Below are 20,978 nucleotides of genomic sequence, written 5' to 3'. Positions count from 1 at the left end.
GCCACGCCCACACGCCTCGCCCTGCCGCGCCGGCGGGAGCGGCAAGAGGCGGGGCCCGAGCAGCCCTGCCCCGCCCCTTTCCCCGTCCACAGTCGCAACGCCCTGAGGAGGCGGAAGGAAGGAGGTGGAGCGGATCCGCCTGTCGGGCTCATATATAGCTCTGCTCCGCGCCGAAGGCCGGTCCCCGCCCTGAAATCTTAATGTCCCCGGCCGCTGTCTCATCCGCACCTCGAACCAAAAGGCTGCCACAGTCCGTGGCTGGAAATAAAAGCCATAGACTCTCTCTCTTCCCTGCACCAAAGGGCTCAAAGACGGCGTCCTTTGAAGCGGCCCAGGGTGTTCCTCTGAGACACAAGCAGGACCCAAACTGCCCTAAGGGACTGCAGACTCTGGCAGTCTGGCCTCAATTCTCTGCTGGATACACCAGCAGTCGCCAGATTTGAACTGCTCAACACCCCTAGTATTTGAGAAGTGGATGCTAAAGCAAGAGAACTGTGTTTGTCCAAACTTCCTTCCCTTAGATACCCTGCCACTGATCTTTGCAAATTCTTCTTTTTAAGGGACTCCTCTCCTTTTAGGTATGGCTCTTCCCCTTGCACCTTGTGCGCTGCCCATAAAAAATTTGATGGAAAAATGTCCTCAGCCCTCTAACGTTTTTTCTTTGTCCACTCTTTTTGAGTAACTTTATCCACGCTCACCTTAAACTACTGAAGAGCCCTAAATCTATGTATCTCCAGACCAGGCTAGCTCCTCCAGAAGCCCCAACTCAGTATTTTCGGTTGTGTAATAGACATTTTCACCTGTGAATCCCGCAGACTTCAAGTTTACCGCGTTGGACGCTGACCTTATTCCTGCTACATTCTCTGTTAACAGAAGTGCTCAGTTAGGTCTAACATATTCTACCAATCGGTTTTCAGAAACTTTTAATAATTTTTTATCCCATTCACAAGCTTAGTTAATCCAACATCTTCAAACATTTAAAATCATGTCTATAAACTTAATAGATTTTCTTTGAAATTCCTCAATTGTCTGACCTAAAACCTTTTCAAGGCTTAGTAATCCTTACAACTCAGATAAACTTAAAAATATAATGAATCTAAAGTTCTCTTAGATGGCCCAGTTCTTTGTGTACACTAAGATTTCAACTCAAAATCTTGAGCCTAAAATTAACTTAAATATGCATTTAAAATAATAGTTATAAGGCTGTCACTCTAAGAAACTCCGTTTTCTTAAATATTGCAAGTGCATAAAATGTGAAATATGCACATATTTCTTCTTAAAACCAACATATTAATCCCATAATTCTGACCCCATCAAGCCTTCCTGTACTCAATTCTAAAGCTTCTCTGAGTTGAAAGACACAGAGATGCTAAGAAAGACAGTTTCCAACCTAGTTAACTAAGATTGTTTTTGATCAGTGGTTTCTATCAGACATAAGTCCTAGAGCTGCAGACTTTCAGAGCCATTCTTCTCACTGTTCCAAATGTCATTTGGAGCCCTTTTTATATTATGTCACAGACTTCAAAACTCATTGTCTCAATCCATACTACTCTTAGAAATCTGCAAGTCCTATATACCCAGTTTATCTTTTGATTTTATTTTATATTTCTTGGCTTTTAAAATATGCACATATGTTTTTATTACAATTCTAAAAACTTTTGTAATGAGTACATATTCAAATATGTAAATATATTTTCTCTCCAATGATAAAGGTTATCAATCTAATGGCCTTTTACATTCTTTCCTCTTCCTAGAACCATACACTTCTAACATGTATTAAATCGACATCCCATTGAGTTTCAGATATCTCAGCTTTATCTGTCGGTAACAAATTAAGTCATTCTTCATAACTATAGTAACAAATGTACTGAGGTTTTACTGGACTAAATGTTTTGTATTTACTTATCTGAGCCTCATAATCTACAAAGTAAGAACAATTATTATCTCCAATTTACAGATAAGAAAATGGAGAACCAATGAATTCAAATGAAGTCACACAGCACAGCAAGAGGCAGAGCTGAAACTCAAACCCAGGGCTGTCTGATGACAAAGTTCACATGTATGGTCAATAAACACGAACTTCAGAGAAATGCACATTAAGATCATAACTGGCCACTTACCAGTTCTTGCCTGTCAGAGTAACAACGTTTCTGTTCTTTTGTTTTGTTTTGTTTTAATTGATATATTGGCAAAGGGCTGAAAAAGGAACCACTGCCATGCCCTGTCATTGGCTGTAAATTGACACAATCTTTCAGAAGTCCAACCTGGTATTATGCAGCTCTCCTTCAAACAAGGGATTTCTCCTGTTGGAATAGATCATAAAAAATTTTTTTTTACAGCACAAAAATTAGTGATGAAGATGCTCCTTGGAAATGTCTTAAATGCCCATCACTGGGTTTTTAGATCAGTGACAGCACCTCCACACAATGGATTGATATACAGCCTTACAAGTGACAATGTGTGGTTCTGGTCAGATTTGACCGGCTACAAGGAATAGAGGCCCATTTGTTTACCTCTCGAGGAAAAAAGGCCAGAAAGAGGGCAGTTATAATAAAGATACATAGGGACTAGAACTGGGGCAACAAAAAACAGGAGTAATGGAAGAGTGAAGGCATGGGATTTGTTTTTCCCTCTGTGCATTTCTGCTTCTCTATGAGTCTGCTCTACCCTCCTCTCTTTGACAACCAGCTTCCTCCATTCTAATTTTTTCTGTTTCCTCACTACTCTGGCTTTCATTTGGCTTGCCATGGCCTTAACTCAAGGCCATGGCATCCTTAAACCATCAGCTCCATTGAAGATAATCTCAGTTTCCCAGTTCCATAATCCAGTGGCATATGATTAGCCCAGCTCATCTTTTCAGCCCATGGGTATGTCTCTGACTTGGATCAGATACCATTCCTTTAGTTCAACTAGCTGTGGTCAGGAGAAATGGCCAGTTAAAACTGAGCTGGGCATTATTTGCTTCCGTGGTAGGCTGGGTAGGCAAACAATGATCAGTATTTCTAATATGATGGTTAAGTGAAAATAACATTTTTGCTCTAAAAGTATATAGATAGATACGATATGCATATGAATACAAAAAAGCCTTGAAGCATATATACCAATATATTAACAGTGTTTTTTCCAGGTGATGGATTTACAGTGGATTTGTGTGGGATTTGTTTATTTACTTCTTCATATTTACCAAGTTTTTTAATATCAGCTACTCAAAATGCTATTTTGTCAGTAACAAAGTTGTTAAATATAAAATGAATAAATAAAAATTAAAGGGCAAAATAATTTTGGGAGATAAAATTGGTTCATGACCTTGAGAATTGATAGACTCCTGGGAATGGAGCAATATTAACAGGATAGCTTCAGATAAGCACTATAATAGAGATTTTTCTGGGCCTGGAATACCATTTAGCCTCTTATCTGCCTGGGAAATTCCTATTCAACTTCCCAGATCCAATTCAAAGATCACCTCCTCCCCAGGCTAAATTAATCACTTCCTCATTCATTTCCCAGTAGCACTTTAAAAACCATATGTCTTCAAAAATAAGTCCCAAGGTTTTTGTAATACTTATGAAATCAGGTTAGGTCTTACAATCAGAGTTAAAAGAAACTAGTCAGACACCAGGTAGCAAGAAAATTTCATGGAAAAATAACAACTGTCACTGCTTGCACATGTGTGAATTTAAATTCTGAGAAAAGGTCAAAGAACTTTCAGAGCTAGAATTGATAACAGAATCCACATTTTAGGAATGGCTGAGTAGATTCAAATAGAATTAGACTCTTCATAAGAAGCTTGACTCTAACATTGATTTTGTAATTCCAGTTGTAAATGTCTGCTATTGTTGATGAAGTCTTTTAAAACATATGCATTTGATAGGATATTCTTAATGTCCCAAAAGGCTGTTAGAATTTGATGGTGCATCCCACAATCAAAGGTGTCTTGAATTCCAGGAAGTGTGTGACCTTATATGATTCTATTATAGCACTTAGCTCACTGAATAATAATTAGTTATCTGTCCATCTTCCCAGATAGATAATTAACTCCTCAAAGCCAGAAATTTGGATAAATAAACTCAGTGTGAAGAGTTAACAAATGTAGCATCCTTTTTGTTGGAATTTTAAAATCTGTTTTTTATACAGTTTATGTAAAAATTTTCCAGAAGGATGGATTCCATAGGACAGATGGTAACACTTTTGACTGACTTGGTCCCTTGTCTTGTATCAGAATATAGAGAATTTTGGATACCAGCGTCTTGTAAAAGAGGCTGGAAAATCTGAGGCTATATCTTCTCAACACTAATGAAGATCAGATGTTAAGGACTTCACAGATTAGCTTTTCAGGAGACTGTAGCTATGCTATGACAGGCACAATTCTGGGATGGCTGCCCAAAATTCCCAATCCTTGGCTGTTCAGTCAAACGCTAATCAGCTAACCTTAAGATAGGTCAGGTAATCCCATGAGCCCTTTAAAAACAGAGTTTTCTCCAGCTCCTAGCACAAATCAAAGAGACTCAAAACACAGGAAGGATTCAATGGGCCATTGCTGGTTTTAAAGATGGAGGGGTCCACGTGGAAAGAACCTGAGAGCAGCCTTGATGATCTGAGAGTGCCCCCCGCCCCCCGGCTAACAGCCAACAGGGAAACAGGGACCTCCCATCCACAACAGCAAGGAATGTGATTCTGTCAACGACCAACCCAAGTGAGCTTGCAAGGAGATTATTCCCAAATCCTCAAGATAAGAACCTAACCCAGTGGAACATTTTGACTTTCACCTTATAAGACTTGAGCAAAGAATCTAGCCAGGCTTGCCCAGACTTCAATAGAAAACAAATTCATATGTCCAAGGACATTTGGGTGTATGGGAATGAGGTGGCCCCCAGGTAGTGTTGCCAGAAACACTGATGATAAAATTTTGCATAAAAGCACCATGACTTGCCGGCACCGGGCTCCTCTCTGACAGGACTGACTCCACACATTCAGTGAGTCCTTTGAGTAGATGTACAATAATAAAATGAGTACTTCGTTTGATCTATGCAATCTCTGACCTCATTTCTCTGTCTTCCTATAGACTGAACAACTTGGGTAAACTCAGGCTAGAGATAGAACAAAGGGGACAACATATGGCTAATTATAGAATACCATCCAGTGGGTCTCTGTTAAGAACCAGTCTTCATTTTCAGTAAACTTTAAGTGTTACCTATCACTATTTAACTCTCCTTCACGTCTTCATTTGAAAAAAACCTATTTTGTCATGTACTTCGAGTGTTCGGATATTGCGGACCTTGTGTCTGAGTATAGCCCCTGCCAGGTATTATGACTTTAAATACATCTTCAACCTTGTGGATTTTCAGAACAGAGTGAAAGTTTTTAACTATCTGTTTATAATTGGAGCCATTTATCGACTGCTCACCACGTTATAGAATGTGCTAAATGCTCTATATGAATTGTCTCATTTAATTCTCACTATAACCCTATAAGGAAGACAAAGTTATCCCCATATTACAAGTGAGGAAACAGGCAAAGAGAGGTGAGAGAGTTTGCTCAAGGTCATAAGATTTGGAGTTAGGAATCAAGCCTATGTCTTTCTGATTCTACAGTCTCTGGCATATCACTATTCAACACCACAGTTTACAGACAGCCTGTCACTGAGGTGTTCATTCACTTCCTCACATGCCAGATTGCCTCTGGAAACCCTTCAACAAACATTTACGAACACCTGTGTCCTGATACAGAGACAACTGACAACAGAGACCAGAATGGAGTTGGGGAATTGGTTTCTGGGCTGGGGTTAGAATAGGCCACAAGGCACTACACTACTGCAGACTCAAGGCTAAAGATAAAGGAAAAATAGAAGGACATCAAGGGGCATACTTAGGAACCATGAGCCAGATCAAAGTATGTAGAAAAGAGAGACCAGATGGGAGAAAAGAATACCAGACTCCTTCACAGGACTGGATCCTGACACAAGTGTGCTTGGGCAGGGTCCCCTCACGGCATGCATTTAAACATCTACAGATGACAATGGGTTACCAGTAATGATAGCTAACCTATACTTAGTATGCAAATGACAGGTTCAGAGCAAAAGCCCTGCTCACTAATAAAAGCAAGCTCTGGCTTTAGGATTCTAAGAATGTCTCTTAAAGAATCTGATAGGCAGCTAAAACAGGTGGGAACGACCTGCCATCCTGGCTGCAGGGAGAAAAGCCAACCATTTACAGACTGGGACCTCATTGTGGACAAAGAATCTAGTATCTGGACAGAAGGCAGGGTCATACCAGGAGAAGAGAGAGGAAAGGAAAGTTGATGCCAAAGTTCATGTAAGAGTCTTAAATTCTGCATTAAGGAGATTCAACTCTCTTCTGTAGACAATAGGTTTCTTATTTTAAAATTTATAAGCAGGGAAGGGCTATGATTTGATTCAACAAAGACTTATGAAAAGTTCGCTTTCCATTAGGTACTAATAAGGGCATAAAGTTGAGTTAAACATAGTCCCTGCCCTTTAGAGAAGCAAACAAATAACTACAAGATGAAATAAAAAGTATAATTTAATATGTAGAAAGGGTTATAGAGATCCAAAGGAGATTGCATCTATTTGATGGAGGAGATCTGGGAATATTTCATGGAGAGGGAGTGTTTTAAAGAGGCCTTCAAGAATGAGTATTTTATAAACATAGAATTCCATGAAGAGGTAACATGAACTAACAATAAACTTGTAATGGTTGTTCAACTTCCCTGCTAATCAGAGAGATGCATATTAAAACCACAATGCAACGTCATTTGAACCAATCAGAAGTCTGACAAAATTAAGAGTCGACAAGACTAATGAGAGGAATATTTATACACTACTGATGAGGATGGAAATTAGTGCAACTACTTGGGAGAATAATTAGGCAATATCTAGTTAAAGATGCCCTTAATCTATGGCCTCAGAATTCCATTCCTAGGTATATACACCCAGAGAAACCCCTATACATGACACAGGGAGACAAACCAAAGTGTTGATCATGCCTACGACAGCAAAAACCAGAAATAATCTAAAAGGCCATTATCAGGAAAAAACAGATAAATTGCAGTGTGACTATATACTGAATAGTAAAGCAAGGAAATGAATGAAGTACATCTACATGTACCAACACAGTTGACTCTCACCAACATAATATTGAGGCGGGGGAAAGTATAGAATACTTACCTTGACACCCATTCGTATACAGTTTAAATGAGTTTAAATCAGTAGTATACATTGCTTTGGGAATCTATATCAATATCTCTATATAAATATATATAGAGAGAAAGCATAAATAAGTGTAAAGTCATAGGAGTGAGAAATACCAAATTCAGGAGATTGGAATATGAGTCGGGAAAGGGGCTGTAATTGGGGAAGGGTTCATAAGAATCAAGTATATCAGTAAAAATAATTTCTTTTAGTTGACAAAATTTTACTTCTTAAGCTGTGTGGTAGGTACATGATTATTCTTTGCACTACTCTCTATCCCTTCTGCATATCTTGCATATTGAATTTTTAAAAAATAGAGTGGCTATCCATTCTGTAGGAAGAATTGAGGCAGGAAGTCATTCCAGAGAGAAGAAACTGTACCGGAGAGGGCAGCCTGTGTTCAGGGAACAGGCGTCAGCATTCTGTTTAGCAGAGTAAAGGGCGTTTTATGTCATGAGAACAGCAACTTACATTTATATAACACTTTACACTTTATAAATCAATTTCATATATACCAACTCTTTTAATTATCACCTTGAGAGACAAGTATTCTCATTTTTTTATAGATGAGGAAACAGGCTCAGGTGAGGTGATATATTTATATTTTTGTTAGAGAAAATATTTAAAAGGATATACAATAAACAGGGTGGTTATCTCTGGAAGGTGGGACAATAGATGATTTTCCTTTTTTTGTTTGTTTAGTTGTACTTTCTGATATTTCTAAAATGAACATGTATTACTTATGAAGTAAAAAAGTAAAAAAAGTAGTGAGGGAGAAATAAAGTAAGGAGCAGGAAATAAAGTGACTTCCTCAAAGCCAAATGGTCAAGTTTTTCAATTCTGAACCTATACTCTTAAGTTTACAAACAACAGAAAAAATACAAGAAAAAACTAACGTGAAAAAATGTTCAACTTCATTGCTAATCAAAGAAATGCAAATGAAAACAATATGTAAGAAACCTACCGTTTAAACTAGCAAAACTGTTTTTCAAGGATGAGGGTGTGGTGAGACTGGTAGTCATTTATTGCTAGTAACATTGTACATTGGTATAATTCGCTCAGAAAATGATTTGGCAGCAAGTAATGAGAGCTGTAAAAATGTTCACACCCTGTGGAAATAATCTAAATGGTGGAAACATTTTTTTTTTTCAGGAAGGGAAAATAAAAAGGTGCTCACAAGAGCATTGTCTTGCATTCAGACTAGAGGTCCAAGTCTGTCTGATTATAGAAGTGTGGGCCTAAAATCTTCTGGGCATTTACCCATACTACATAAAGAGAGGCTTTTTTAGCTGAAGGAAAAAAGAGAAAGTGCAAGTGTGTGATTGAGAATGGAAGGGACTGGCCCGCAGTCTGTTCAGGCCCAAGTACTTGGACTGTTTTTTGTTTTTCTTGGTACAACTCAACTTTTGGAGATTTAAGTGGAAAAGGCCAGTCTCTGGGAGAGTGGCATTTTGTTTCCCTATTTACTTTTTTTACTTTTTTCCCTTGGGAAATATCTTGTAAATAAAATATATATAAATAACGCACATTAAAGAATAATAATTTTTTAAAACCCTGTGTGTTCTACACCCAGATTAAGAAATAGAAAGTTAGCATTCTTCTTCACCATTTCAATTAACCTCTACCCTGAATTTGACAAATCCTTTGTTATCATTATAGTTTATACATGAGTTCATATTGCTCAAGCAATATAGTGTTTAGGCTTGCCTATTTTTACCTTTATTGCATTTTGACCCTCACTATATGTATTTTTCTGCATCTTATTTTCTGCACTAAGTTTTTTGAGGCTTATCCATGTTAATGCATGTAACTGAAGTTTGTTCATTTTCCCCGAGGCATCTTTTGCCACATGTGACTTTACCAACTTGGTCAGAGGTGGGGCCAATAAATCTACACTTTGAACAAGTATTTCAAATGCAGGTGTTCCTTGGCTCACACTTTGAGAAGTAATCGTAGAGGACAAAGTCTAAGTTCTCCCAACTCTTTACCTCAATCTTTTACTTTCAGTTAAACTGCTTGTCTCCCCTTTTCCAAAAATATTTTCCCATCTTTCTTCATGTAGATAATCTTATTCTTCAAAACTCTTCCAAGACCCAGATTATCATTATCATTGTTGTCATTGACATTTATGGAGCAGATACAACATATCAGGTACTGTACAAAGCTTGATATGCATCATCTCATTAATCCTCACTCAACCGCATGAAGAAGGTACTGGGATTATTCTTATTTTATAGATAAAGAAATAAGAGTCAGAGAGAGTTAAGTAACTTGCCCAAAGCCCGACAGCTCTTAAATGTGGACATCTTTCACTGTCTTATTTGTCTTTCTACCTCCAGGGTCTAGTGTCTTTCTACCTCCAGGGTCTACACTTGGTGTGTAGGAGACACTCAATAAATGTTCACTGAGTTGAATGAAAAGGAAACGTCAAGGAGACCAGATGGAAAACTATCCTTTTAGTTCAGAGGATGGCAGTGGGCGCTCGGGGCAGTGGGGGTGGGGGCATGGAAGAGAGGAGCTCAGCCAGACTTGGCAAGCCGTGGGGTTTCAGAGCTAGATCTGGGGAGTGAGAGTGGAATGGGGAATGAGGAAGAGATAGGCGTTTCCATTTTTTCACTTTGGGCACTTCTGTATTTTTTTTTTTTTTTTAACAGAAAGCGCATGTTGCTTTTACATCTTAAAAAGAGAGAGAGAGTGCAGAGGCAGAGGCTACATGACTGGGAATATAGGGAACAATGGAGAAAGAGAATTCTCAGGAGATTTCTGGTAAGGGCACGTAAGAGATTGCTGGAGTCATTTGCAGAAAGAGAGACGTCAGGAGGGATGCTTTAGGGAGGAGATGCTGACTCTAATTTGGAGATTCTGGGCTTGGGAAGCAACAAGTCATCCTTGGGGAGGGTTCTGCAATGCAGCTGGACTTGTAGGTATAAAATCCAGGAGAGAGGTTGAGCTAGACCCATGTTCTAAGAGATGATGATTGAAGCCCCAAGATGAATGTGCAGAACAGGAAAGAAAAAAGAAAGGAAAAGGGTCAAGGGTCAGAATGTTGGGGGTGGGGCCAGAGAAGGTCCTTTACAAAGAGTAGCCAGGAATGTAGCAGAACCATCTTATATTTACTAAGAAAGAAGAGAATTGCAAAAAGAAGCATTGTAAGTGGTATCAAAAAAGTAAATGGTTGTCGAATGGGAAGAAGACTCACAAGAGGCCCTCAGATGTGGAAATGAAGAGACTTTTGTGAGTGAAGTTCTTGTTATTACAAGGGTCTAGACATGAGAGGTCTGAGAATAACTACACAGTGGTGGAAGTTTGACAAAAAGAGGAAGGGAAGGAATGTGACAATAGGCTCTAGGAAGAATTATTTTGAGATAGAAAAGTTTAATGATCTTGCCTTATTGTTCTAGCACCTCCTAGTGCTACCATGGGACTTGGTGATAATGATCACTTATTGGAGACTGACTATGGGCCAGATATTGTGCTAAGCACTTTGTATCATGGATCGTTCCAACGCCTTCGGTTTTTCTCTCTGTAATGTGACTTACACATAACTTGTTGCCAAATCAAACTTCTTCAAGTGCTGATCACTCCTCTCCTCTACTGGAAAACCATTAGCAACACCCACTTCCCCAGAGAATAATATCCAAACTCCTCAGTTTGGCAACTACGGGCCTTCTTGGCATGACCCTCATTCACCTGTCTGGCTTCATTCACACTGCTACTTTTCCAGCATGAGTTTCTTCTCTGTGAGCATGCACTCATTAATTCATCCAATGAACTTTTCTGAGCACCTGCTAAGTGCCAGGCACTATTTTAGGTGCCAGGGAAAGAATGGTAAACAAGAGAAATGGCTCCCTCCTAATCACAGAATTTACTAAAGTCAATACGTAAACAAGAAAATATGAGACCGGTGTAAGGACTTTGATGAAAATAAAAGAGGATAATGGGACAGTGACTGTTGGGGGAGGAGGACTGACTGAGATGGGATAGTCAGGGGAAGTCTCTGTAAGGAGGAGAGTTTTAGGCTGAAACCTGGTTGAAAAATAGAAGCCTCAGCAACAGCCTGGATGAGGAACGTTCTGGGCAGAGGGAACAGTTAGCTCTAAGGCGTGCAACGCCCCAATGTGATCAAGGAACAGAAGGAACACAAGTGGGTCAAAGCACAGGGAGTGAGAGAAAAGGCGTTATCAACAGAGGCTAGAGCGCTGTGTGGGCAAAATTGAGGGGGGCCTTGTAGGCCTGGTTAAAAAGATTTGGGTCTTATCTTAAAAGCAATGGGACTTGCTGAGTTTAAGCACATGGGTGATGTGATTACATTCAGGATTTTTAAAGATCACTCTGGCTTCTGTCAAAAGAAAATAGAGCAAAAATAAAATCTGGGCTATCAGTTGGGAGGTTACTGCAGGAATTCATGTAAGAGATGGTGGTCATTTGGAACTAGGGAGTGGCAGTGAGATGGAGAGACTGATAGGTCTCAGAGGAATCTGAGAGGTAAAATTGACAGGGCTTGGTGGTGATGTGAATTTTGAAGTGAGGAAGTGAGGAGGAGGTGCGGAGCATGTGCAAGAAGCCAATGGCCCAGTTACAGGGTAGAAACGAAGAGAAAATATGGCGTGTCAGTTACCTCCACTCTCACCAATACCATTTAAGTATTCCCAGCTCATGGCTGGGGGGTGGGAGGGAGGTAGCAAAGCCACAGAGCAAGTCACACATTGCCCCTCAAGAGCTCACGTCTTACAGAATAGACACATCTGTAGGTATGCAACATGAAAATCAAGGTAATAGAAAAAAACTCACTTTATGTTACAAGCCAGTGACCTGTGTGTTAAATACTGTCAGGAAGTTGGGATGGGGAGCGCTGGGCGGGGGGGAAGTCTTTACTTTGGAGGTAACTGAGCTGACTCTGCCAAAAGCTATGAGGTTTCACCTCTCCTCCAAGAACCTGGGGCAGGGCTGAGGAGTGGGAGACAGAGAGCCAGATGGAGAGAGCAGACTGCCTGATTTTATCCTCCTGGAGCATGAAGGTGCACATGTGGAAGAGTCTGCTAACATCACAGGACGGTTCTGGGGTCTGTGGGAGCCCTAAATTTGCAAAGTGTTTGAAACAGAACAATCCTTTTCTGATTTAACAGATCGACCAATGCCTAGAGCGATCAACTGGCTAGTAAATAACTACACCGAAACTAGAAGCTGGGTCTTCCAACCTCCGGTTCCGTGCTGCTGTCACATCCTGCCTCCTAAATCTAGGGTCACTCACAGACAAGGAACACACATCACATTCCTAGCTGGGTTTATGATTATGCCTGCTTGTGCTGATAATGTGGCTTTTGTGTCCCTCTATGTCCTCTAATTGCCTCCCTCTTGTGGGACATGCTTTCCGGACATTTTACATTAATCCAGTGCAAAATTCTCAGAACGTCTCTTCTGAGAAATATCCTACTCAACCCCATGCTGTCTCATTCCATATCCCACCTTTGGCCAAAACACTTCCACCCTGGAGAGCTGTTACTCCTGGAGCTCACATATATTACCTCTAGAGTTCCTGATTCAGTAAATCTGGGGTGGGGACTCGTAATTTGCATTTCTAAAAAGCTTCCAGATGCTAATGCTACTCCTCTGGGCTCACATTCTGAGAACCACTGCACTGGATTAACCAGATTTTTTTTTCCTGGTCAATTATCTAATTACTCTAAGAAAGAACTCAGGTTATCAGCTGAGTTATGTTCCTCATGAGTTAAAGCACTCAGCGGTATTCCATATAATGGAAAAGAATGCACCAGTGTTCCAAGGCTGATGTAATAATTTAGTCTGTATTAACACAGGAAGGCTTGAAAGAAAAAACTTTCAGGCAAGCACTTTTCTCCCTAGAGTATTAAACACCCAACGCCCTCCTTAACCCCTTGAGTCTGCCCTTACCTGTCCACTCTTATTCCTTGAGGATCAAGGACCCCCAGGCCAGGATCCTGGAAAGCTCCCGGGAACTTAGGCTACATCCCTCCATCATGTCCATATTCAGAGTGGTTTGATGGGTATAAGATGAGTCCTCCAGTCCTGTAGTGTCTCAGAGACGCTAACAAATCCCAGAGTTGGTCTGTTCCATGTTGCTGAAGAGGAGACCTGTGGCCAAATTCTGGCTCTTCTGTGAACTATGTGACCGATATGAATCGTTTGGCATTTTCAGGCCTTAGGTTTTCAACAGGTAAAAAAAGAAGTCCCTCATTATGAGAGAAAATGGGCCGTCTGAAGAAATATTAACCAGAGTTCCTTGGAAAAAAGATATTAGCAACAATACTATATAACTTTAAACTTTAGAGATATTACACTTCATAATTTAACAACAAAGTGCTTATGTCCGTGTGTGCCCGCGTGTGTGCACGTGCACGCATGTGTGTGTGTGTGTGTGTGTGTGTGTGTGTGTTAGATCCTCACAACCTTGTCAGGTAGGTGGGGTAGGGCCTGAAAGAAGGTGGAAGTCTGGCCAAAGTAAGCATCAGGACCAGGACTCTAACACCTCATCTTCCCAGTGTGGGGAAGTGTTCTTTCTAAACAACCTCCTTCAATGTGTTTCAATTAAACATAGGAATGTACTAGTGCATAGAATGAACGACCCTAAAAGGATCAGAGGGTTGCCTTACTTAAAACTAAAGAGCCAATGGCCCAGCAATTAAAAAACAAGAGTCGTTTCCTTTAGCCGAATGCCAGGAAGGATCCCTGTAATATCACTTAACCTTCTCAGGAATTTTGACTCCACAATGTTACAGTCCTCTTCCAGGTCCCTCTGGCTTGTTTGTCACCGGATATTTCTTATGCCTCAGATGGCAACAACTTCCAACGGGAATACCTCAGACACTGCTGTACAAAAGGCTTCTGAAATTCTTTCAGCCTCTAAGTCACAAGACCGCAAACATCCTCTACGGTAATTCTGCCTTGTCATGGCAATGAGACATCTGGTGACTAATGCCTGCATAGCACTGGTTTGGGAGACTATTTTCTGTTTATTAAATCTGTGTATTTACACCCAAATCTTCTACTGCCAACCTAATTTCTTGCAAATCCTGGGCTTGCAGGTCTGCACTAATAAATTCCTTACTGAGTAATAAGTCGATATAAACAGCCAACCTGGTATTGTCTTTTAAGTTCTAGGCACTATATTGAGGGCTGTATATAAGATGTCAAATATTAATCATCATAGCGATAATGTGATCATTTAGTTACTGAGCGCCTACTTTGTGCCAGGCACTGTACTAATTGGCTTAGATGAGATCTCTAGGTCACATTTATCTCACTTCTTTTTTAATAACCAGGCATTAACTCATATTTCCCTGTCTAAGAGTCAGTCAAAAACACCAATAGAATGCCTTTTGTGTTCAGAACATTATTTGGATCCTATAGGTTTATCTTCACTATTATCTACAGCCATGCCACCCTGAACGTGCCTGATCTCGTCTGATCTCGGAAGCTAAGCAGGGTTGGACCTGGTTAGTATTTGGATGGGAGACCACCTAGGAAGACCAAGTGCTGTAGGCGTTAAAAAAATAAAAATAAAATACGGGGAAAAAAAGAAAGAAAGAAAGAGAACAGATTAGGGCCCAACCTGATCCACTGACGCCTAAGTTCAGGTTTTCCCTGTTTAGGACATTTTAAACATAGTAGCAATGGAAATTTGGAAGGGAGCAGCAGCAGAACCACTAACAATTATTTCCTAAACCAAATGAGTGTTTTGATGGCATAGAAGATGTGCTTTCTGACGGAAGCTCTTGTCACATTTACTACAATGAAAAGGTTTTTCTCCTGTGTGTGTTCTCTGGTGTGTCAGGAAATGGGAGCGCTGATTGAAGGTTTTGCCACATTCAGGACATCGGTAAGGTCTGTCTCCTAAGTGGATTCGTTGATGGGTCATGAAGTGGGAGCTCTGATTGAAGCTCTTCCCACACTCGCCACATTTATAGGGTCTTTCTCCTGTGTGGATCCGTTGGTGCTTAATGAGGGCAGAGCTGTCGGCGAAGCCCTTCCCACAGGTATCGCACTTAAAAGGCCTCTCGCCTGTGTGTGTTCTCTGGTGCGTGACCAAATGGGAGCTCTGACTGAAAGTTTTGTGGCAATAAGGACAACTGAAAGGCCTTTCTCCTGAGTGAGTACTCATATGAGCTACAAAATGAGAACTGTCTCTAAAGCCCTTCCCACACTCTGGGCATTTAAAGGGCCGTTCTCCTGTGTGGGTTCGTTGGTGCTTAATCAAATCTGAGCTCTGGCTAAAGCTGTCCCCACAGTCATTACACCTGTAAGGCTTCACTCCTGTGTGGGTCCTCTGGTGAGTGATGAAATTTGAGCTTCGACTAAAGCTTTTATGACACTCGAGGCACGTGTACGGCTTCTCTCCTGTGTGGGTTCTTTGGTGCATTATGAGGTGTGGCTTCCGCCCAAAAGTCTTCCCACACTCTGGGCACTCGTAGGGTCTCTCACCCGTGTGAGTCCTCTGGTGTTTGATGAGCGTTGAGCTGTCGCTGAATTTTTTCTCACATCCACTGCATTGGTAGGGCTTCTCTCCCGTGTGTGTTCTGCGATGGGTGACAAGGTCTGAACTCTGTTTGAAGCTTTTCCCACACTCCATGCATTTATAAGGCCGCTCACCAGTATGGGTTCTTAGGTGTCTCATGAGATAGGAACTCTGGTTAAAGCTTTTTCCACATTCTGCACACACAGGTTTCTTTCCTACATAACCATTCAGGAGCTCGCTTAAATCCTTGTCCTGCGAAAAAGGCTCCTGACTGCCCTCTGCTGGAAGGGTTCCATGTTCTCCTTCTAATTCAAGGCCCCTCTCCCAGCTTCCTCCCCAACTAGGAGTATGAGAAATATCATTACCGGCCCTTTCTAAGGACATTCCACATTGCTCTGCTGTTTCAGAAATGTCTGGCTTGGGTTTTTCCACTTGATTTTCAAAGTCTGAAAAATTAACAGAAGTGACAGAGAATAAAGCTATCATTTATCAGGAATGAACATCAGAAAGCAACAACAAAGATCAAAATTAGTGTTTTTGCAACAGACTATGCTTAATTTCACTACTTTGGTTTTCAATTTCTGAAAAGTTTATTGAGAGTCATTGAGATTACGGAAAACGTGAATTCCTAAACCCTTTGTACTTTAAGATGGCCAGATGAATCTCGAGGTGACCTTTAATTCCCTCAAGAGTATGCTACATCTTGTCAAAATTGGACAACTCCTGTCATATTCAAAACAAAAGTGGACAACTCCTGTTATATTCAAAACAAAAGTGAAATGCTTACTTAGAAAGAGACTTTAATTGGTCAATTCCCGACTGCCCAAGAAATCAAATTTAAACTTCTAATAGTAAGAACAAAACTCTAGGGCAGCATTCCGAATTCTTCTCCCACCAGGGAACGCTCACATCTCACCTGTGTGACTTTCCCTTAGGATCTTCCTCGCCTCAAAATTTTGGAGTGGTAGGATCCATGGCTCTTCTTTCTGCTCCAGCTGGGAGAGTACCTTTGGTTTAGTAATCCTACACAGGAAGACGAACATAGGATGTTAATCTGAGATAATCACACAAGGCCGGGCCAAAATCTAAGCCCTCTCCTTCCCTAGGTAGAAGAGAACACCCAGGGAAACTCTAATGTGTGTTTGGCCTCATTAAAAGGGCAGCCATGGCGAAGTGATACGAGAGGGTGATCAGCCCAAGAGGCTGAGAAGAAAGATCTTTTCCTCCCATTAAAAACAAACAAACACAAAATCAGATGGGTCATAGAAACTCGATAGTAAGCACAATAACTCATCTCGGAAGGCACAAACCTAAACCCATGTGGAGAGATAATTTTATTGAAAACAGAGCCTTCAGTACAAGGAAGTTCACTATAATATTGGGCTTTAAAATTTTCCCAGGAGAGCAGCAATTGATACAGCCATGAGAAAAAGATTAACACTTACAAGAAGAAGAAGAAGAAAAAAGACAAAAGACAGGAATAGGCAATTCACAAAAGGAAAAAAAAGCAGCCTATAAATATATAAAAAACCTTTAACCTTACTATTAATCAAAGAAATTCAAATAAATTAAAACTATGATATATTTAGGCAATATATTGTAGGTGTAAACAGTGCAAACTCAAGAGTCTTATAGCTTGAGTTTGAATCCTAATCCAGCTTCTCACTAGCTGTGTGATCTTAGGAAAGTTAGTTAAACTCTCTGGGCCTCAGTGTCTTCATCTATAAAATAGGAAGACCTAGAATTGTAAGGATTAAGTGGTAAATCCTCAATAAATGTTAGCTATCCCTATTATTTAATCCAGATTCTTAAATTATAATATCCATTACTATAGGAGAATATGAAGAAATGGACACTTTCATATAATGCTTGTGGGGAAAAAAATATGTTGATTCAATCTTTTTGAAAGGCATTTGGCAAAAGCATCAAATACCTTAGAAATGTACTGATTTTTTGACCCTGCAATTCTAATGCTAGGAATTCTAAGAAAATGAAAAAAAGTATGTAAAAGACATATTAGCTAATTATTAACTAATTATTAACTAATAGACTTTAAAAAAAAGAATTAATACTGATGAAAATTTTAAAATGACCTAAATGTCCCACAACAAAGGAGTAATTATATTTGAGTCATATGAAACTGCCATTTTATAAGTAAAAACTGGTGAAATATATGGTTCAATCTAATGTAAATTACTGTATTCATACAACAAAATACTAATTATTTTAAATGGTATACAGAAAGATATTGTCAAAATAGATTCACAATGCAATGTATAAGTAGAATATATAACTGAATCTACAGTATGATCCCAATTTTTCCTTTTATTTTCTAATTATATATATGCTTGGTTTTTAATTTTATGCATATGCTTATATATTATGCTTTTAATTATATATCGGTGGTGGGATGGATGACTTTTGTTTTCATTTTGCTTGTCTCTTTTTTCAATGTGAACATTTTACATATATATCTGCACGCACACACACACACACACACACACACACACACACACATGTGTATGTATGTAAATGCCAGAGGTGAGAGTCCAACTTAGGTCTTTGTGAAAGACCTAAGTTGGACTCTCACCTCTGGCACTTAACTTTGAGTCTCAGTGTCCTGAGCTGGAAAAGGGGGAATATATACATCAAAGGGTTATGGTAAGATACTAATAAGACAGTAAATATCAAAGACCTCTGCAAACCATAAAGTGCCATAAAAATGGAAGCCCTTCTTTTTCTGCCAGGGAGGCACTAGTTACTGTCATAGAGACGTGGAGCTCTAAGAGACCAACATCCTCAGAGGCCACTCAGATCTGGGCCCTCTCAAAATATCTGTCTTAAATCTAAAGTTGAGTAAGCATCCTTACCCTTTGAGAGCCCATTCTTCTAACGGTGCTGGGTGGTATCCCTGAAGAGGATTCTTTAAGCAGTGTCCAGGTAGCCCACTCTTCCCTGAAGTCCCCAGCCACATCATTGGGGGTCATCAGATCCTAAAGCAAGAGACCACAGTATGTATCAATAGCACTCTGGATATTTCCAGCATGATCTGAAAAACGACAAGCCACCAAGGCCACCAAACACACACACCTTGACTAGAATAGCTCTGAGGTACATTTCATCAACCACAGAAGATTTGCTTTTCTTATTCTGTTTTTACATAAACCTTCCCTTGGCCAACTTTCCCATCACTAAAAGAGTCCTAGGCCTCCCAGACATATCAACAGAACCCTGTCTTTGCACACACCAACTTTTTGAGGAACAAATTGACCATGACAGACAAGATAAACAAAGGAGAGAGTGTGCAAGTATAACTGATTTCTGGAAAGCTTTAGAAATCTCTCCAATTACATTTTCCTCAGCGTGCTAGGAACTGTGGACTTAATTATGCTCATATTACTTATGAGGACAGCTGATTTTTCTTGGCCTGTAGATTTGATGTCAACCTCAAGTAACAGACCAAGCAGAACCCCAAAGGGAACAGCCCTGAGTACCATTCTATTTCAAGGCTTAATGGAGTCAGAAACCGAGACCTAAAAGACATGGATAAAAAGAAAAAAAGGCTGATAAACTGTGAAATTAAGTAAAATTCAATCGGGATAAACACAAACAAAACCCTTGGGGGCCTAAAACAATCATTAACACATAAATAAAATTAGCAGTATTATGAAAAAATTATTTGGGGGAAGATGCTCGGATTACTGTATGGATGAGTAATTTATTCAGTAAGTAATATGCTGTGAGGCATTGGGAGTCACAAAGAAACGTAAGTCATCGCGGTCCCCCTCACTCCCCTAAAGAGTTTCCAGCAGAAACAAACACAAGTCAGCTCCTGAAACTGCTACAAAGAATTCTGCATTTCAGTGGAGGATGGACCAGACCGGGGAGAGGGAGTTTTACTGTTTCACATCTTCGTCTCACCAATCAAAGCAACTGGAACTACTAGAACATACAGACACTTTTCATGGAGACATGTATCCATTTACAGACATTGCTAAATTGTACTAAGTTTTGAGCATAAATTTAATTTCTACATCCATTACAAAACACGAGGGAGTGAGGGGACAGTTGTCAGCCACGGTTACAGAAACCCTGCTTCCCACCTGTCTCCTGCCCCCTGTACTTCAAAGGCCCTAGAGCACTAGGTGGTGTGACTAAGTGCCATTGTGAGAAGCACCAGCTTGTCAGTGCGTTTATTAATAGGAACATGACCGCACGGGTAGGACCGCCACCCATTCTCCCCCCACCCCCACCCCCTCGCCGTGCCGCAGGCCCTAATCGGGGTGCGGCGGTCTGAGGGTCACGAGGCTAAGCTGAGACTCGGGGACCGCCACCGCGGTGCAAGAAAATGGATATGAGGCTGAGGTATCTCACGACGTCACAGAAAACCTCAGCTACTCTTCGGCAGAGACCCGCGGGCTCCGAAAGGCGAGCGCGGTACCCGAGAGGCAGCGTCGGGGCGGCAGGCGAGCCCTTCACGCCCCTCAGCCGCGCCGGAGCTGCGGCCGCTGTCTCCGTCCCCGGATCACTCACCGCCCAGGGCGCAGCCGGGGATGGAGCAGAAGAGAGAGTCCTCCACCGCGGAGCTGCCCCCGGCCCGCCACGCCGAGGCAGTCCCTCCCAGAAACCCGACCGAGATTCGTGACAGGACTGCGAGACACAGGTGGGGACTCTGAGCTCGACAGCCAGCCGCCGGAAAATACCGCCCCTGTCCTCTTGCCATTGGCTTCTCACTTTTCATGACGAGAAATCCTCCTCGTCCGTAGGCTAATAGAGTTATCAATCACCGCGGCGCCTTCTGGGAAATGTAGTCCCGAGTAAGCCCTCCAAGGACTCAAGAGTCCGGGACGCCCAGTTCCGAGAGGTGACAAGTGCTAAACCCAATTCCCGAGCTACTTGATTGCAGATGTCACCTTTCCAGAGCTGAGAGGCGGATCAAGGGCTGTACCCCCAGAGAGGGATCTGCAGATGCGAACCTCCTGGCCTCACGCGACTACCGTGGAGCAGCCGGCTACTAACGGCGGCGTCAGCCCTTCGCTAGGACCGTGTTGCACATCCTCCTCTGCACAGTCCTCCGCCTCATCCCCCGGCGGCCAGGGCCTGAATGGTGTCCGTCGCCGCCGGGTTCCGGACCAGTTCAGACTGCACATAAGGAACCCGAAGCAGACACCGTTAGTGGAAAAGAGATGTTCTGCTTTCCTGCCATTAGCATCACAATTCCCAGGTATATCCCCTTTCCATTGGTTAATATACCTGTTCCTAGCCAGGGGAGGCAGGCGA

General features: G+C 41.3%; 1 protein-coding gene and 1 pseudogene across 2 annotated transcripts in view; one reads left to right on the top strand and one right to left on the bottom strand.

The window, feature by feature from the left end:
• IQGAP1 (IQ motif containing GTPase activating protein 1) overlaps nucleotides 1-20,378 on the bottom strand; it is a 99,651-nt gene extending 79,273 nt beyond the window's left edge. The window contains exons 1-5 of one of the 2 annotated variants that reach the window (XR_002776424.1): nucleotides 20,232-20,378; nucleotides 18,569-18,691; nucleotides 16,615-16,721; nucleotides 13,118-16,144; nucleotides 2,134-2,303 (exon numbers count right to left, since the gene is read on the bottom strand). Coding sequence is in view for 1 of the 2 variants with exons in the window: in XM_011376134.2 (XP_011374436.2) it covers nucleotides 16,064-16,144; nucleotides 16,615-16,721; nucleotides 18,569-18,675 (295 nt within the window). In the remaining variant the exon portion in view is untranslated. Of the gene's footprint in view, nucleotides 1-2,133; nucleotides 2,304-13,117; nucleotides 16,145-16,614; nucleotides 16,722-18,568; nucleotides 18,692-20,231 lie in introns of those variants that run through there. The other variant, XM_011376134.2, reaches the window with a different exon arrangement.
• Nucleotides 14,610-14,728, top strand: LOC111729873 (annotated as a pseudogene).
• Nucleotides 20,379-20,978: the final 600 nt, after the last annotated feature.

The sequence above is a fragment of the Pteropus vampyrus genome, unplaced genomic scaffold, assembly GCF_000151845.1.
Source record: "Pteropus vampyrus isolate Shadow unplaced genomic scaffold, Pvam_2.0 Scaffold286, whole genome shotgun sequence".
Classification (NCBI taxonomy): domain Eukaryota; kingdom Metazoa; phylum Chordata; class Mammalia; order Chiroptera; family Pteropodidae; genus Pteropus; species Pteropus vampyrus.
This window is presented reverse-complemented; position numbering and strand designations above follow the sequence as displayed.